This window comes from Prionailurus bengalensis, chromosome D2 (assembly GCF_016509475.1).
Source record: "Prionailurus bengalensis isolate Pbe53 chromosome D2, Fcat_Pben_1.1_paternal_pri, whole genome shotgun sequence".
Classification (NCBI taxonomy): Eukaryota; Metazoa; Chordata; class Mammalia; order Carnivora; family Felidae; genus Prionailurus; species Prionailurus bengalensis.
Window position 1 is genome coordinate 12,273,646 of NC_057351.1, and position 19,118 is coordinate 12,292,763.

The 19,118-nt window shown below is 47.1% G+C and overlaps 1 protein-coding gene across 7 annotated transcripts in view; it reads right to left on the reverse strand.

Moving 5' to 3' along the window:
* EDARADD (EDAR associated death domain) overlaps positions 1-19,118 on the reverse strand; it is a 90,303-nt gene that overhangs the window by 30,254 nt on the left and 40,931 nt on the right. For all 7 annotated transcript variants that reach the window (XM_043596241.1, XM_043596244.1, XM_043596242.1 and 4 more), the window contains one exon: positions 13,165-13,223. In XM_043596241.1, coding sequence (XP_043452176.1) covers positions 13,165-13,223 — 59 coding nt within the window. The remainder of the gene's footprint in view (positions 1-13,164; positions 13,224-19,118) is intronic.

The window sequence follows — 19,118 nt, forward strand, 5'->3', positions numbered from 1 at the left end:
CAAAGGGCTCACCAATCTATGAGACCGGTCTTGTTGGCGCTTGAAAAGGATCGCCACGCATCACTCAGAGCAGGTAGCAGCCTGCCGGGCTGACTCAGGGAAGATACCATCAACAGCAAGTGCCGCTCGGGTCCATTCTCTGTTATTATAATGCACGTAATTGCTTCAGGTTCGCAGATAGTCTGGCAGACTGGTTGCTCTGCCAAGGCAGTGAGGGTTTTGCCAACTACCTCCCAATACAATTTGAAGGAAAGAGCGACCTTGCCATTTACCAGTTTTATTCCAGGAGCTCTTACCCAGGCTACTCTGCCAGACGGATATCATTTAGAACTGTTGGAAAAGCCTAAAATCTCCTTAGGCGAGCGGCCCAGCGGCAACTGGTAACTGGCAGCTGTTACTGACTCAGAAATGCTGGGCATCGGGGGTGGGTAAGTGACGCTGGACAAGGTCCCAACTCCACCCCTCAATCGACTGACACTGGTTCCCTCCACTATGAAACAAAAGAAATCGCCAACAACATGATTTTTGTGGTCCCCTTCAGCTCTGAAGATGCCGAGCTGTCAATCTACACATCTGGGCCCAAACCCACTTTCTAAGTGGTCAGGATTAGGGGGGCCTGGGTAGCTCGGTCGGTTAAACGTCCAACTCTTGATTCGGCTCAGGTCATGATCTTGCAATTCATGGGACTGAGCCCCAAACTGGGCTCTGTGCTGCCAGCTCGGAGCCTGCTTGGGATTCTCTCTCTCCCTGTCTCTATGCCTCTCCCCAGTTAGTGTGCTCTCTCTCAAAATAAATAAACTTAGAAAAAAGAAATCTCTTGGGGTGCCTGGGTGGCTCAGTTGGTTAGGTGCCCAACTTTGGCTCAGATTGTGATCTCGTGGCTTGTGAGTTTGAGCCCTACATCGGGCTCTGTACTGACAGCTCAGAGCCTGCAGCCCGCTTCAGATTCTGTCTCCCTCTCTCTCTGCCTCTCCCCTGCTGGTTCTTACTCTCTTTCAAATATAAATAAACATTAAAAACTAAAAAAAAAGAAATCTCTGTACCTTCCTCTCAATTTTGTTGTAAACCTAAAACTGCTTTAATAATAAGGTCTTTTGGGGCGCCTGGGTGGCGCAGTCGGTTAAGCGTCCGACTTCAGCCAGGTCACGATCTCGCGGTCCGTGAGTTCGAGCCCCGCGTCGGGCTCTGGGCTGATGGCTCAGAGCCTGGAGCCTGTTTCCGATTCTGTGTCTCCCTCTCTCTCTGCCCCTCCCCCGTTCATGCTCTGTCTCTCTCTGTCCCAAAAATAAATAAAAACGTTGAAAAAAAAATAATAAGGTCTTTAAAAATTAGTAAACTGTGTAAGCTTTCACAATTTTACATGATGTTTTGGTTTAACTGGTTGGAAAGAATGTAGTTTCTAGTATATTGCAAATATTGACATTTTATTTTTAGATATCTATTTTTGAGAGAGAAAGTGTGCCCAAGCGAGGAAGGGGCAGAGTGAGAGGGAGACAGAGGATCTGAAGGGGGCTCTGTGCTGAAAGCAGAGAGCCCAACGTGGGGCTCCAACTCACAAGCCATGAGATCATGACCCGAGCCGAAGTCGGATGCTAACAGGAGCTTAGGAAATAAGGCACAAGAATTAGGCGTGAGCTTCTGGGAGCTGGGAAGAAGGTAGGACCCAGAGTTGGAAGAAATGTAAGGCATGGATGGTAGGTGAGGGGTCAGGGTCACAGCGGGGAGTCCCACCTAAGATAGAAAACATGTGTTGGAAATAAAAGACTTCTGTCGCTTTGACGAATACACAAGATACAAGATTAATCAGTTTCTTGGGCTGCAACTTTAGCATCGATCGTTAATGAAGATAGTTTTCCGGATTACAACGGTTCAGGACTTCAGTCTTGGTCATCACGTGGTACTTTGGATAATACTGTCAACAAGCAAAGCTGCTGTTCCATGGCTTAAAAACTGCGTGTGGGCCCCCTGCCCCCCATCTACCCTGGGCAACATCATGTGCAACTCTATTTTTGAGAGGCTTGTTTAACTTCAAAGAAATCACTTGGTTACTGATAGGCTTTCAACAGATAAAAACAGCATCTTCTTTGTATTTGGTGGCATTTGTCACTAGGAACTGACTTGAGGTCTTAGAACTTATTCAGCGGAAGAAGAGACTGGCAGTCTGGCCTGTTAGGTTTAGTCTGTAAATACAGATGCAAATGTAGTGTAAGGAATATACAGCCTTACATGGGGGGTTGGGGGGGTGCGGGGGAAGGATGTTCCCCACAGCAGGGTTTAGGACAGCAAAAAAACCCTGAAACGGCCTCAAGTCCCATGATAAGGAAACTCTTAAGTGACTCATGGCCAAGAATATAATATAACAGGATGTGAGATAGGATATTTTCCTAGGGTTCTTAAGAGTTTTGACTGGGGCCCCATGCTGAGGACAATGGCATGCATGCATTCCACAGAAAGGGGCCAGGGGAACCCGAAAGGATGAGCTACAAAGTGGACCAAGAGAGGTGGTGTGACAATTACCCCAACCCCACTTTCAGCCTATATAAGAGGAAGAGACTTCTTTGAAGGAACTGGCGGAAGAAGCTTCCCTTCCTCTGCCTTTAAGAGGAAGGGGCACCTCTCTTGGCCCACCCACGCCAGATGAGGGGGTCTCAGGATCACCACCTGTGGGGGGAGCTTGACAGAATGGAAAGACCAGCCTCTCGCTCTTTGTGACTGAGGCGCAATACTTCTACCACTGGGAGGCTCGAACCTGTGTATATGAGGAAGCCACAAGCTGGCCAGGGCTGTCCCTGTCCCTAATGGTGGGACAGTGGGGCAAGTTGCCCATGGCCAAGTGGATGGACGCCATCTTGAAAGCACCCTGCTTTCAGGTAGGAGGGGTGTGATACATCACAGGAGAGAAGGGGCTGGGCTTGGCTGTTGGGAGGCAGATGTAAACAGTCAGCTGGGAGTGCTTTGTCCACATCAGGCCATTATATGGTGCTGAGTTCTCATTTGGAGAAGGAGAGGGGAATGACATCCCTCTTTGGGCCTCAAAATTTCAATCATGCTTGAGCTGGAAGTGAGGAGACAAGCTTGGAACAGGATGAGTGATTCAAGTACGGGATGGAGTTCATTTAGATGCAATACTAACCAGGTATTTATCGAACATCTTCCCTCAGTCTCCTGGCACGATTATACCCATTTCATAAAGGAGGAAACAGATTCCCAAAATCAGAGTGCCTACATGGCTCAAATCTTGGCTCTACACTGGGTGTTACATGTAACTGATGGATCGCTGGGTTCTACTCCTGAAACCAATACTACACTATATGTGAACTAATTTGAATTTAAATAAATGAATTTCAGAAAAATGAAAAACAAATCTTGGCTCTACTACTCAGTAGCTGTGTGACCTTAAATTATTCAACCCTTCTGTGTCGCAGTGTGCATCTGTAACACGGACGTAGAAATATTACGTCCCACTGAGTCGTTTGGAAGATTAAGCCAGTCCACATAGCTGAGTGCTTGGAAGAACTCTTGGGCTTAAAAATGTTAATTATAATTATTACTCTTTTGATTACATACCATTAACTTCTTGGAAAGGATGCTTAGGGTACTGCATTACGTGAAAGAAGGAAATCATGACATTGTACGGTGTGATTACAACCAGATACAAAATAATTACACCCATGCAAAAGAAAAAAAAGGAAATAATACTTCCCTCATCTTCTTTTCCTAAGAACGTAACTTTCGCATGGAGAGTACTTGGGAAAGCTCCGGCATTCTGCTTGGAACAGGATGTAAACAATCAGGCTGTGTATGTTTTCTGCACGGATCAGTGGCCAGCACATACAATACCCTGAATACTAGAGGACATGTATTCACCCACCCATTCCACTTATTAAATGCCTATGGAATATCAGAGTCCAAATAAATGCTGTAAAATACTCAACACCAAATCACTCAATATTGTTTTGGGTTGAATTATGCCCCCCGCCCCGCCTCCAACTCCAAATTCATATGTCAGAGTCCTAACCTCAGAATATTTTGGAGTATTTTGGAAATAAGGTCTTTATGGAGGTAATCAAGTTAAAGAGAGGTCATCAGGGTGGGCCCTCATCTAACAGGACTGGTGTTCTTATAAAAAGGGGAAATCTGGGGGCGCCTGGGTGGCGCAGTCAGTTAGGCGTCCGACTTCAGCCAGGTCACGATCTCGCAGTCCGTGAGTTCGAGCCCCGCGTCGGGCTCTGGGCTGATGGCTCAGAGCCTGGAGCCTGTTTCAGATTCTGTGTCTCCCTCTCTCTCTGCCCCTCCCCCGTTCATGCTCTGTCTCTCTCTGTCCCGAAAATAAATAAAAAACATTGGAAAAAAAAAAAAAAAAGGGGAAATCTGGAGACAGACACTCACATAGGGCCATACCCGGGAGCATGTGGGAGCAGCCTGCACACATGGAACATGAAGAGTTGATGCTGTGGCCTGTCTGGACCCCTCACCCCATGGATGTGGATGCCTGGTTTACCCCAGGCTTTCTCACTCTGCAACACAGAGACGTTCCCAGGACATGAAGAAATACCAGTGACGGGAGCCCACCCTAAAGCAGTCCAGCTGGCATCTCTGGGGGATGGGACCCAGGCACTGGTGCATTATAAATGTTCCCAGTGATTCCTAATGTGCAGCCAGGGTCCAGAATTGTTGGACTAAGCAGATCATAGGTGGGCACTAATGTTAGTAAGAAACTTTGTATCTGTTTTCTGCGGGCCACTAACAGGTGCTTTCCATGTTTTTAAAAAAATGTTTTTAATGTTCATTCATTTTTGAGAGAGAGAGAGAGAGACAGAGCACAAATGGGGGAGGGGCAGAGAGAGAGGGAGACAGAGAATCTGAAGCGGGCTCCAGGCTCTGAGCTGTCAGCACAGAGCCCGACGCGGGGCTCGAACCCACAAACCACAAGATCATGACCTGAAACTTAACCGACTGAGCCACCCAGGTGCCCCATCATGTTTTTACATCTGTCCTTAAGGATTCTCATTACTTTCTTCAGTGCTAGATCCTACACTGCACAGATGCACAGGACCCCTGCCCCTCCCACGTGCACAGTCATGTCAGGCTCGTGCATTATCTAAAAATGGCCAAGAAGGGTAGGGTGGGGGGAGAATATGGCAGATGAAAGGTGACAGGTACATTTGTGACTAATCTCACAACACCTTCCACTGCCGATTTATGTAAACTAAAATTATTCATCTATCAACGCTGCCATAGAATAGGTGAATCTAACCAGTGGCCAGATGCTATCCCTCCTATCCAGCGGTTTTGTTTGCAGGGGAGGAAGTGGGAGGCATCAGAATCACCTACCGGGCTTGTAGGGGCACCTGGGTGGCTCAGTCAGTCAAGCTTACGGTTCTTGATTTTAGCTCAGGTCATGATTTCACAGTTCCTGAGTTCCAGCCCCGAGTCAGGCTCGTGCCAACATTGCAGAGCCTGCTTGGAATTCTCTCTCTCTTCCTCTCTCTCTGCCCCCCCCCCCCACCGCCACGTCTCTTTCTCTCTATCAAAATTAAATAAACATTTAAAAGAATTAAAAGTTAAAAAAAAAAAAAGAATCACCTATGGGGCTTTTAGAATCTACTCCTGGGTTTAGGAAGGTTCTGCCCTCCCTTTTCCTGTTCTGGAAGCTCAGAGCTCCTACAACACTCCCTCCTCTCTACCCAGCCTGCCTCTCTTCTGAAACATGGCCAGTAGGGTGCTCTCACTAATGCCTCTCTACCCCTGTTCCCCCCAGAAAACAGCACTAACCCCGCACAGGAGAGAGTCCTAGAAAACTCTGAGGGGCCAGTCTCAAGATGCATGTGCCTGATTAAACCCCTGAGGTCAATGCCTCAAGCCGTGTTTGTCCCTTGCGTGTCCTGCCAGGTCAGCTCCTCTGTGGGTTTCTGGAGGGAGGAACCTGGCCTTGTGGGTCCCGTGCAAGCCACATTGCCACACCAGGGCCTGTGCGGCCCTGTGCGGGCCCAGGGCCTGAGCTGGTACCTGAGCCAGCACAGCTCTTGATTTCTGGGGACTCTCCCCACCTTCTGCCTTGACTGGTTTTTTTTTAGAACATGTTCCAAAGATACGTCATTTGCTCTGGTACCCTTAACACAGCAAGCTTGTGTCCACTTTCCTATTACAAATGGCAGCTCCCACCGTGTGGGGCTCCCTGCCCCCTTCTCCTGCTTCATTTCTCTCCAAAGCACTATTGCCAGTAATAACAGACTTCATTGTCCTTTTTGTCCCTGGTCAGTCTGACTTATGAATCACACACCCGGAAAGCATTTATGATGTGCTTGATGACATTTTTAAGAGCTTAAAAAAGATCAACCGGTATCCTTACAAAGAGGGGGCATTTGTGCACAGAGACAGAGGAAACACTAGGTGAAGACACAGGGAAAAGACAGCCATCAACAAGCAAGGACAGAGGCTAGGACGGAGCCTGCCCCCGGCGCCCTCAGAAGGAACGGGCCCTGCCCACACCTTGATCTCAGACTCACGGGCTCCAGAGCTGGGACACCACGCATTTCTGTTATTGAAGCCACCCCCGCTGTGGTACTTTCCAACAGCAGCCCTAGATATCAACACAGATGTTCGGAATGCTACCCTCCCCTCTTCATTCCCCCTTCCACGTCCTGTACCTAAGCCCTTGGGATCGCATTCCCGGGTGAGCCAAAGAACCTCGGTGTTTCCTCCTAGCCATTCCCTGGACCAGCCACCGCTAGGATGACTTGGCTAAAGCTCTGTTCTTATGCCATCACTCTACAGGGAGACTCTTTCAGGAAGCTCCCCTGTCTGGGAGACGGAGACCGTGCTCCCACCCTGGCGCTCCAGGACTTGGCCCGGAGCAGCACTTCCCAGAGCGGAGCTGAGAGGAAACACTGGATGCAGGGCTAACAGGCATGCTGAGGAGGTGGGGGAAACAAGGCTTTCTCTGTTCAGACAAGTCTGCCTCCCTGTCAAATGAACTCAGCCATCTCCTCTCTCTTTTCCCTTACAGATATGTGCTGAGATTGTCCAAGAATCCAAGGGAGAGTTTCTCAGCTTACCTGCCTATGGAGCCTCTGTTCTGGGAGCATCCATAAACATTCCTACTCAGCTTTCCAGGCCAGAGATTTCAAATGCTAATTCTGAGTGTAGCTCTAAGCAGTCACCATTGTATCCCCACACCTAAGAGAGTAGTGGTATCAAATAATTGATGGATGGATGGATGGATGGATGGATGGATGGATGGGTGACTGGGTGGTTGGGTGGGTGGATGATGGATGGATGGATGGATGGATGGATGGATGGGTGGATGGGCGGGTGAGTGACTGGGTGGGTGGGTGGGTGGGTGGATGGATGGATGGATGGGTGACTGGGTGGGTAGGTGGATGGATGGGTGGGTGGGGGGGTGGGTGGATGGATGGATGGATGGGTGACTGGGTGGGTGGGTGGATGGATGGATGGATGGATGGATGGGTGACTGGGTGGGTAGGTGGATGGATGGATGGATGGGTGGGTGGGTGGATGGATGGATGGGTGACTGGGTGGGTGGGTGGATGGATGGATGGATGGATGGATGGATGGGTGACTGGGTGGGTAGGTGGATGGATGGGTGGATGGATGGATGGATGGATGGATGGATGACTGGGTGGGTGGGTGGGTGACTGGGTGGGTGGATGGATGGATGAGTGGATGGGTGGATGGGTGGATGGATGGCTGGCTGGCTGGCTGGCTGGATGGATGGATGGCTAAGTGGGTGGATGGATGTGGCTTCATCTAACCTCTTGCAATCCATTTCTTATTTATCAAACACCACCACGCTACTGCCTTGTTCACCATGGCCTGTGGCCTGCCTGCTGTATGGACAGAATAAACCCTTTAACCCCCTAATCTCTTTGCTAGATTTCCTCCCTTCCTGCCCCATTCAAGTGTTGCCATTCAAGACCCAACTCAAATCTGGCATCAGCTACCTCAGCTTCTAGAGTCTTTATGTATAAAAAGAATGTTTGTGGGGCATCTGGTTGGCTCAGTCGGTTGAGCTTTGGACTCTTGATTTCAGCTCAGGTCATGATCCCAGGGTGGTAGGATCATGCCCCTCATCGTGTTCTGTGCTGAGCATGGAGCCTGCTTGGGATTCTCTCTCTCCCTCTGCCCTGATCTCCCTCTCCCCTGATCAAGCGCACATGCGTGCTCTCTCTCTCTCTCTCTCAAAATAAATATTTTTTTTAAAAAAGATTGTCTCTCTTCCCCTCTGCCCCTCTCCCCTGCTTTCGCTAACTCTCTAAGACAACAACAACAACAAACATTAAAAAGAATGTATCTTTACCTATCTCACCTTTTTGGCCTATGAAAGAGCCGAGGTTCTTACTTTTAAAATGTTAACTCATCTATCCGTGCCTCTATTTATCGAACACCTGTGTGCCTATACCTTATCTTCCCTACCAGGTAACACAGTCCTTGCGGGAAATCAATGTGTTGCATGTTCCCCACAGAACATTTTCAACCGTATTATCAATAAGTATTTGCTAAGAACGTTAATCCTCTCTACCTTCCACAGGGAAAACAAATCCCACTAATTATTACACTTCTCCTCCTCCTGGTTTTAATCTCTCTGCTCCTCGATAACACTTTATCCTTTAAAATCTGAGGTTTCCCATCTTGAGAAAAAGAAGCCTTTTCCCCCCATATTTTCTAACACTCTCCAACAAGAATTTACTATTTTTACTTGCCACCTTAAGGAATTTGACAGGACTGCATGAACTTTCTTGTCACCTGCTCACTCTTTAAGACTGGCAGTCACGTTTTTGTCCCGATGACCGGTTTCTGCTTCTGAGCTCTTTTCTTCCGCTGGCCTCTAAAGTGAGGTGTTCCACAACTTCCACCCTTGGCTCCTCTCTTTGCTTTTCTTACAAGGACTCTCTCCTCGGCAGTCTCGTCCGCTCCTGAGGCTTCACCTCTAATGTCCTGATGCACGAGTCCTAAATCAGTACCTAGTGCTCCGTTTTCTAGCACTTACCAGGCATTGCCACAAATCTCACATACCCCTCACTCTACAAATGTTTATCTCCTTTTTCCCCAACCCACAAGCGGAACTTAATCCCAGCAACACATGAATCCTATCTTCTATCCGAATTCTCTATTTACATTCTTGGTAGAAACGTCTCCCAGTCACAGGCTTAAAATTTACCCCCATCTTCTCTCCAGTCCCCCTGGGGTCCCGTATGGTCATATGGCCACGACTTACAACCCCCAATAATTTCTATCAACCTGTGTCTGGCATTCAAGGCTCCGGGGCCCTGGCTCCAACATATCCCTCAGTCTTATCACCTAGGATCTCCTAATACTTCAGCTCCAGACAAAGCGTTCGTCAGGGGCTCTTTTGTCAGAGCACTGACATATACCATTCCTCATAGCAGGGGGAGGCCCTTGGCCTGCCCTCAGACACACATCCTAGAATCTACTTCTGTGTTAGAGATGGTCATACCATGGACCCATTCAAACTGATGGCAAAGCCATGCAGCAAACTGGATAAAATGTTTGTGAAATAGGGGCGCCTGGGTGGTTCAGTTGGTTGAGTGTCCAACTGCGGCTCAGGTCATGATCTCACGGTTCGTGAATTCGAGCCCCGCATCAGGCAGACAGTGTGGAGACTGCTTGGCATTCTCTCTCCCTCCCCGCCACCCCTCTCTCTCAAAATAAATGAATAAACTTAAAAAATGTTTGTGAGATAACATTACATAAGAAAAGCAAATCTCACTGACAGTTTTGACAATTATTCATATAAAAAAATGTACAAGGGAATACATCCAAATGTCAAACAATGGTTATATCAGAGCAGTGGAATTGTGAATGAGTTTTTTCATTTTTCTACATTCTAAATTTTACTTAGTGTGGTTTTTAAAATACATTTTTATTTTAGAATACTTTTGGAATTACATATAACTTGAGAAGATGGTAAAGACAGGCCCTATATGCCCTACATTCAATTTCCTTTATTATTAACATTGCATGTTAGCATGATACTTTCATCACAGCTAAATAAACGAGTACTTTCACATGGTTTCTAAAACTTAAAGAAAAAAGAAAGAAAAAGAAAGAAAGAAAGAAAGAAAGAAAGAAAGAAAGAAAGAAAGAAAGAAAAATAAACTCTTTAGTTTGGTAAAACCAAATAACATAGAGGAAAATGTCATTCTTTCCATAACCTCGAACTCCAAGTTAGCATCCTGATATTTATTATTTTTATTATTACTTCAGCCTCCTCTTGGCATGGATATCGTTGGTTATAAACTGGAACAAATTTTGCTTTAACTATCATGTGCTATATGTTTGTGCAGGTAGTTAAAGTAGTTGAAACTTTATTGTTTCATAAAGGTTCTGGGGAATGTTTTCTTGAACATAAAGTTCCATGGATATTAAAAAAAATTTTTTTTTACATTTATTTATTTTTTGAGAGAGAGAGACAGAAAGAACGTGAGCAGAGGAGGGGCAGAGAGAGGGAGACACAGAATGGGAAGCAGCCTCCAGGCTCTAAGCTGTCAGCAAAGAGCCCAACACAGGGCTCGAACTCACGAGCCTTTGAGCCATGAGATCATGACCTGAGCCGAAGTCAGCCGCTCAACTGACTGAGCCACCCATGTGCCCCTCGTTCATGGAAAATTTTAAACCCTGCGAAGCATCCCCACATCCAGAATCTAATGTTGTGTGCACGCTGCTTCTCCAGCAAGTCCGTAAGCCCCGCTGCGGTCTTCCCTTGTCCGTTCCCCTCCCACTTTTTCTCACACCCAAGAACACCCAGTCCAGATCTGGGCTCCAAGTGTGTGCTCAGTAAATGCAACTTTTGATAAACTGAAGTAGTAGGACAGGATCTAGTAGATAGGGTATTGATTTTAAGTTCCTAAAATAAAGGATTCTTTATTATGAAATTTTGTCTGAGATGTCAGAGTTTGATCTTGCGTACCAGGACACTACAGCGTTTTCCCTCTGCATCATTCAAAGGAGGCACTCTTGCTAGAGTGAGTTTTAGTCTTAAAATGATAAAAATCATGAACATATCAAGTGTTAAATATTCTAAAGAGCACATTTTCAGCTTGCCTTTAACGTCTGAGCTCTAGAGGGGTGCCTGGGTGGCTCAGTCGGTTGAGCGTCCCACTACGGCTCAGGTCATGATCTTGCAGTCTGTGAGTTCGAGCCCCACGTCGGGCTCTGTGCTGACAGCTCAGAGCCTGGAGCCTGCTTCGGATTCTGTGTCTCCCTCTCTCTCTGCCCCTCCCCCGCTCGTGCTCTGTCTCTCTCTGTCTCTCTCAAAAAATGAATAAACATTAAAAAAAATTTAAAGTCTGAGCTCTAGAAAATGGACTGTGGGGGGTTTTTGTTTGTTTTCTTTAAATGTTTCTCCCCTAGTGAGTTTCCTTTGTTCTGTCTGCCAAGTTGGTTTCAAAGAATCCTTCTGGATATCTAGCAGTTAGAACAAATCCTATAGATTATGCAAAGAAATAACTAACTGAAGCAGCAAGGTAGTGTCCTACTTTTCACAGGAATAGAAGACATTCTCTTTTAAAACGGAACTGAAAAAAAAAAACCTCAAATAGGTTTCTTCCCGTTTTATTTGTTGATAAATCTATTTTTCATCTTTTTAAAAATTTTTTTAATTTTTATTTTTTCATCTTTTAGTATTGTCTTTACTTCAAACAGCCAGATCTATGACACTAAAATTAAAAAAAAAATTATTGAACAGCGTCCTAAGGTATATTCGGTACCCAATCTTAACTGGTTTTGGAAAATCCCTAAAATCAAGCTAAACAAACAACATTCTTGTATCTTCATGGGAGTCTGTATCATGTTACAAAACGTGTGAGGAGCAAAACTTTGCCAAACAAATTAAGGAGTGCAAGAAAAGAAAATTTCATAGTTTGGGTTTACTAAAGTTGTTTAAAGGCAGTCAGTGCCAAAATCAATCCTTAGATTGTAATTCCAAGGAAACTGCTGAGGATTAATTAATAAGAATGTGAGGGGCGCCTGGGTGGCTCAGTCGGTTAAGTGTCCGACTTCAGCTCAGGTTGTGATCTCACAGTTCATGAGTTTGAGTCTGGCATAGGCCTCTGTGCTGATAGCTCAGAGCCTGGAGCCTGCTTCGATTCTGTCTCCCTCTCTCTCTGCCCTCACCCCCACTCACACTCTGTCTCTTTCTCTCCTTCAAAAATAAACATTTAAAAAGTACAAAAAAATAAATAAGTATATGATATTCACAGTGGGTGACTGAAAAGCCCCAAACCAGAGTTAAAAGCAGCGTCACTGACAACTTTCAAGAGAGATGTATACAATTAAAATTGACTGTTTTATCAACTACTGTGTAACTTTGCTTTATTGCAAAAGTGATTTGACTCTCCAGGAGTATCACTATTAATAACTTATGACAGACTGATGTTTGACAAGCAAGCCTAAACAAAACCTCCAATTTGTCTTGCTAAAAATTAACTTGGTGTTATGGAACGGGCAGGACCGAACCAGTCCATCGTGAGGCAAGACAGGCTTTTTGAGACATTTGACACTCTAAATATAGTTCAGCAGATGTGAAGCATTATGCAATTTGGCTAATAAGCTCCGAGCGAGTGGAAAGAAATGGACTGGACAGTACCAGAAGTGACTGAAACACACGGTGACCCAAGGAAGCTTCTGGAAGGAGGTACCTCAAAAGGTGAACAATGGAATGACAGGCAATTCTCAATTTTGGGGGTACATTTTTGTCCTATCTGGAGTTTAAAAGAACATTCTTTTACAATCAGAAAACAACACATGGATTTGCTTTTTGGAAAAAGACAATAAAAATGATGCGAAGTTTGACTTCTCATATCTGAGAAAAGTTTTATAAAAGCATTACAAAAATGGCATAGGACTATCCAGTTTTGTTGCGGCTTAATAAACATTGATGGTCTGTGTTTAGCATATAGATACATATTCATTTCAAAGGACGGATTAAAGGTACCATAGTCACTAAAAGCAACAGACGTTTTGTCAATATCCCATACAACTGGGATGCTTCAAGATCATTTCCAGACTTATTACCTAGAAATCCTCTTCCTTATTTTCAAAGCTCTGGAAGAGAATCTCTAAGACCTTCCAGTTGGATTAGCAGGTACCTAAGGGTGAAAATAGAACCAAAATGATTCTTACCTCATGTGGTGCATCAGAATTTGTTGGGCCGTTCAAAGTAATTGGATCACATTCCTCAGCTGGGGGGGAAAAGAGACAAAGCTTGATAAAGAAAGGGCACGCTCTGCCGTGTGAGGCCTGCGATTGGGACTCAGTGCTATGTGCTGCTTTGACATCTGGTAAAATCGGGAGGACCTCGGTTCTCCTGCCCTCTCTGCTTCTAGGCATAAGGCCCCAGGCTACCCGCCGCTGCCTGCGAGGGCACCAGGTGAGGGCACCAGGCACGGTTCCTACTTAACCCTGAGTACTGAGTTTCAGTTCCCCGCCAGCCCACTGAATTACTCAGACGAGCCGTCCCTGGGGAACCAGGGACACTACCTCCTCTTGCTACTACTACCCTTACCACCTACAGCTGCTGGTGGCTGGTGCCCTCTGTTCCCGTGGGCAGCCTCGTGGGATGTGACCCTGCGTGGCTTGAGGTGTCCCCCTCCCCCAGGCTGTGAGCACAAGTGACTCATGTCAACCTCATCTGTCCAGTGTCAGGCATGTAACCCCTGGGCAGGATCCCTCACGCACTGCTGGGGTGAACAGGAGGGGATCAAAGCAGCTGGCCTCGTGAATTGCATGGCCCAACCGCTATGGAAGACACTTTGTCAGATGTAACTAACTTCCCCGCCACAGCTGAGGCTGCCTGGGGCTGGCCGACTTGCACTCTGGCCGACGCAGCACTGTGTGTCGTCTTTGTTCGGTGTTTGTCCTCTCCTCCCACCTAAAATGTCCCCGTTCCCAAGGTGAAAACTGTTATTGACTATGCCCCAGTGTGATGTGCTGTTGGGTTCGGCTGATGTCTGGTGGGTCAGCTCTGAGCATCCCATCCATAAGCCAGTGCACCTGGGCCCCACGCAGCCACTTACAGGAGCCAAAGGACCGATCCTGCAGTCATGGGCCCGCTGGTCCATACCAGACCCATAAGCAATACGACCTTCCTGGAGGTGGACCCAACCCCAAGCAGATTGACTGGCATTCCCTGGAGGAAGAGATGGCTCCCTACGAGGTGGGCCGTCAGCCTCCCAAGCCTCTCCCCGTCAACACCCAGAAAGTCTGCACCATGAACGATCGGAGACAGAAAGTGAGTGCTGACCCTTTATACAGGTAGAAGTAGAAATACTCCCAGGGAATCTGGGAGAAAGCCCCAAAAAACAAAGAAAAGGCAGGGCCAGAGCAGAGCTCAGTTCCAGCCCATTGCCTGCTGGGCTGCTCGGCCACCTCTGCCTGGCTGCAAGGAACATCCTGATCCTCGGAGTTATCGGGGAAACCCGTGGTACCCCTGGGGCACGGCACGGGGTTAGTTCGACCCTGACGCAAGCCCGGGGTCCTGAAACATATGAAAGCAACCGCTGCCCAGGGAAGGCCCCAACCCCGTGGTACTGATTTGAGGCTCTGTGGAGGCGGAAATGCAGAAATACGAGCGGGGTGGAGGATTCCCCCACCTACCTGCACCCAGAGTTTATCCAGTGACGCAAAAAGAAAAGGGGACGGGAAATGAAAGAAAGAAACTGGACAGAAAATGGAAAGAAACTGGACACCGGGGAGGAGATGAAAGGAAAAAAAGGACTGCAAGCAGAGGTCCACAGTTTGACCCAACGGGAAATCCAACATTTACTGAAATAATTTACACAGCCAACCAGTAAACGAGTGCTGGATACCCCTGTGCCTGACAACGTCGGTTCTGAATCAGCTTTAATACCTGCTGAAATGCACCAACCGGCAAACCCTCAGGGACTTAATCAGTCCCGGGGCTCCAATTACAGTTACACCTGGAGATGCCACTAAATGTAAACACGAGGTCCCCACGTAACCCTAGAGAGGTCTGGAACGTGAAACAGAAGACAAATAGGCATGAGTCATCCTAACCAAAAGAACTATTGTTTGGCCTCATTTTCCCATGGTCACAGCACCCATTGCCTTAGATTATCCCATGTGGGCATGGTGGCTCTGACTCAACAAATTACTATTAAATTAAATCTTTACAGTTAGAAGTTGATTTGAACGAAATGGGACCCTACAGACCTCTCAGTGCAGGCACCTAATATGGCCCGATGTAAATTAAACAGGACCTTCGAAGATCAAAACTTACTATGTAAGACCTGATTTGAGTGAAGGGTGGATTAACTGCTGCCTCTCCAATTAACAGCTGAATTTGGCCTGTTCTTAAACCCGAAAGGCAATGAACAGTGTCTCACAGGACATTACTGCGGCCTTAATGTGGTGGCCCCATCCATTAAGGCACCAGACCCAATGCCCAGTATTTTTTAAATTACTGACTCCATCCCATCAGCCACTAATAAATATCTGGCTATTACCAATTGGGCTAATATGTTCTGCTCAGTGTCTATTTGAGCAACCTCTCAGGTGCCATGTGCCTTCATCGCCAAAGGTAGTCGTACATGGTGACCGGGCTCCGTATGGGGGACCTAACAGCGTTGCCCTAGCACACGGTCTTTGCAGGCAAGATCTTAACTGCACCCAACCTTCTCCAGGATCGTGGGTATGCCAACATGGATGACATCCTCCTCCAAGGATATCCATTTGACATTCATCCAAGCCATACAACATCCATAAAAGAGCTCACAGAAAGGGAACAGGACACTGACCCCCACACAGCGTGCGGCCCTACCACCTTGGTTAAATCCCTGAGAATCTGTTGGTAAGTTAAGGGCTGCTCCATCTCTGACATGGTCAATAAAGAGTTAAAAAAATAGGGGCGCCTGGGTGGCTCAGTCTGTTGAGCGTCTGACTTCAGCTCATGTCATGATCTCACGGTTCATGAGCTCGAGTCCTATGTCCGGCTCTGTGCAGACAGCTCAGAGCCTGGAGTTGCTGCAGACTCTGTGTCTCCCTCTCTCTCTGCTCCTCCCTCATTCATGCTGTCTCTGTCTCTCAAAAATAAACAAATGCTAAAGAAAAACTTTTTTAAGTGTTACGAAAATAAAAAAAAAAAACAAAAGCAAAACATTAAGGGACACCTGGGTGGCTCAGCTGGTTGAAACTCTGACTCTTGATTTTGGCTCAGGTCATGGTCCCAGGGTCATAGGATCTAGCCCTTCGTCAGGCTCTGTGCTGAGTGTGGAGCCTGCTTGGGACACTCTCATTCTTTCCCTCTCACCACCCCGCCCATCCCCTGCTCGTTCTCTCTCTCTCTGAAATAAAATAAAAAATAAAAAATAAAAAACAAAGAGTTATGGACCCTCTCAGTACTTACTACAAGTTAATACAAGTCCAACATCTTCTAGTTTGGGGGGAGTTCTGGAGGCAATGTATTCCTCATTTCCATAGTTTATTTGTTCTCACTGACACACTTACTTGTAAAGTGCTTCACTGTAAATCTGGCTCCCTCTAACAAAAGCCTACAACACGCATTCTCTGAGACCCCTTCACCATAAGGGTTTAAACAACCTCCTCATATTCTTCCTGAAGTCTCTGGACCACCCATGACCGCCAAATGCTGTCTACGTGCTTCTGATGCACGAAACTGCCCTACTAGACCTTTCTCTCCATACACCACTAGGGCAGTGACTGCTGGCTGCACACTGGGCTCTTCTGGAAACAGAGGCTCTCACTGACCCTGCATCTGTGAGCCTTCATACCCTGCTGCCTATTATGCCTTGAGTCACAGAAGCAGCTCCGTACAAGCTCGACATGGCTACTGAGACTTTACTGCTACTGAGTGGAGACAAACGTGGGCCTTCTGGCATGTTCCACCCATAGGAGGGCATGGTCTCCACTATCCTCAGGCACTTGCCAGATACCATGGTGCTGGAAGAAGTCACCCTTCTGACATTCCTGGTTACCTGGGGAGCCCCTTCAGATCAACTGAGCGAACAACAGTGGAAATTTGTATATTTTACAGGTGATATCACCACCATCATACATGATGGAGTTCATGGATAGTTATGCTTTCTAGCCCTCAGTCAACACGTCCCTGATAAAAGACTGCCAAACTTCAGGTGGTCATCTTAGTGCTGGCTGCCCTGGCCAACAAGTGGCCCCATCGGCACTTTTTTTTTTTAAATACAAACTCTTGGACCACTGCCCAAGACTTGCCCACTCTGGGACAGAACTCTGGGAATCTCTTGCCTCACATATGAAGAGAATGTAAATCAAGGTAACGGATATCTCTGCACATAGTAAGGCCACAATGTAAGGCCTCACTAGAATATTCTCTATCCCCTTTGGAGTTCCAGACGTTACTGCTAGTGACCAAGACATTCATTTCACTTCTCAGAACACAATGCCCGGCTCTAAAAGAAGCCACTCAACCGTATTTCCATCTACTCTCTAAGCAACAGGTTAAATCGAAAGGGAGGATGAGCTCCTCACAGAATTCCTATTTTATAGAACAAATAGAGCTCTTGCCTTGGGTCACTATTGCCACAGGCATTGGTTATCTAAAAAAAAATTTTTTTTTTTAATATTCATTTATTTTTGAGAGAGAGACAGAGACCAAGTGGGGAAGGGACAGAGAGGGAGGGAGACACAGAATCCGAAGCAGCTCCAGGCTCCGAGCTGTCAGCACAGAGCCTGATGCGGAGCTTGAACCCACGAATTGCGAGATCGTGACCTGAGCCGAAGTCGGACGCTTAACCGACTGTGCCACCCAGGCGCCCCGGCATTGGTTATCTAAATTCATGCCCTCACTATACCAGTGCCATACCACATGGCCCACCCTCTCCTGGTCCAGTGTCTGATGTGCTTTTTAGGGAGGCCCTTCCCTACCCTCTAAGTCCCAATCATCACTAAGATTTAAATTGAAGTCAAGGTTATCATGGAGTCAACTGCGGTATAAGATCTAAGACGAAGACTCAATACTAGCACTGCCTTGACATCTGGTAAAAATCAGGAGGGCCTCGAATGGCCGAGGTGCAAAGCTTTCCGCACGCTGCCCCGTGATCGGCCCCTGAGCCGAGCACCAGGCACGGTTCCTACTTACCCCCGAGTACTGAGTTTCAGTTCCCCGCCAGCCCACTGAATTACTCAGATGAGCCAATCACATCCTCCCTGGGGAACCAGGGACGCTACCTCCTCTCGCTACTACCACCCTTACCACCTACAGCCCCCGGTGGCTCACTCTGTTCCCAAGGGCAGCCCCGTGGGATGTGACCCTGCGTGGCTTGCGGTGTCCCCCTCCCGCAGGCTGTAAGTACAAGTGACTCACGTCAGTCTCATCTGTCCGGTGTCAGGCAGGCGTGGCCATCCCCATAACCCTAGGGCAGGATGCCCCCCCTTCCCCAGGGGGTGAGTAGGAGGCACTCCGGACACATTTCCCTCTGCTTCACATCACAACAAATTCCTCTGTGCTCATTCATCTGTCTGACATTTTACCAAGCCTTTCAGATTAGCAGAGTGGGATTTTACTTGTCTTGATAGGTCACCCTCCTAAAAGCCAAAGCTACGGACGGCAGCTCTCTTGTCTAAGTGGCCACGGCCAGTGCACGTCAAAGGCACCTGACATGCATGTGAAACGTGTTAACACCTTTCAAAGAATTCACTTTGGAAAGGAACCTCCATGCTGAGGGTGGTCTGACACAGGTGTTGGCTGCACAGCTCCCTGATGGTGGTGATGATGGCACAGGTGTGTGACAAACTGATTCGGGTCCATCGGATTTTAATCTGTGCGGAATTCCTTCCTGCACGCTAAACTTGAAAGTTGACAGAAATACAGAACGTTATGAAGGAAAGGTTTATGTCGATTTTGAGAGGTGTAAAGCTTTAAATAAAGAATCAGTTATCAGGGTCCGACAGCTAAGACTGAATGAGGGATTGATTGAGTCATCTCTTTTCCACATTAACATTCATTCACCTGTTGAGCGCCGGGCTGCTGGATTTGTTCAAACAAGGTGCTACTACGTTCACTGCTCCTGTACAATTCCCGCTAAAGGACAATCTTTCCCATTAACAGAATTATCTGAGAAATT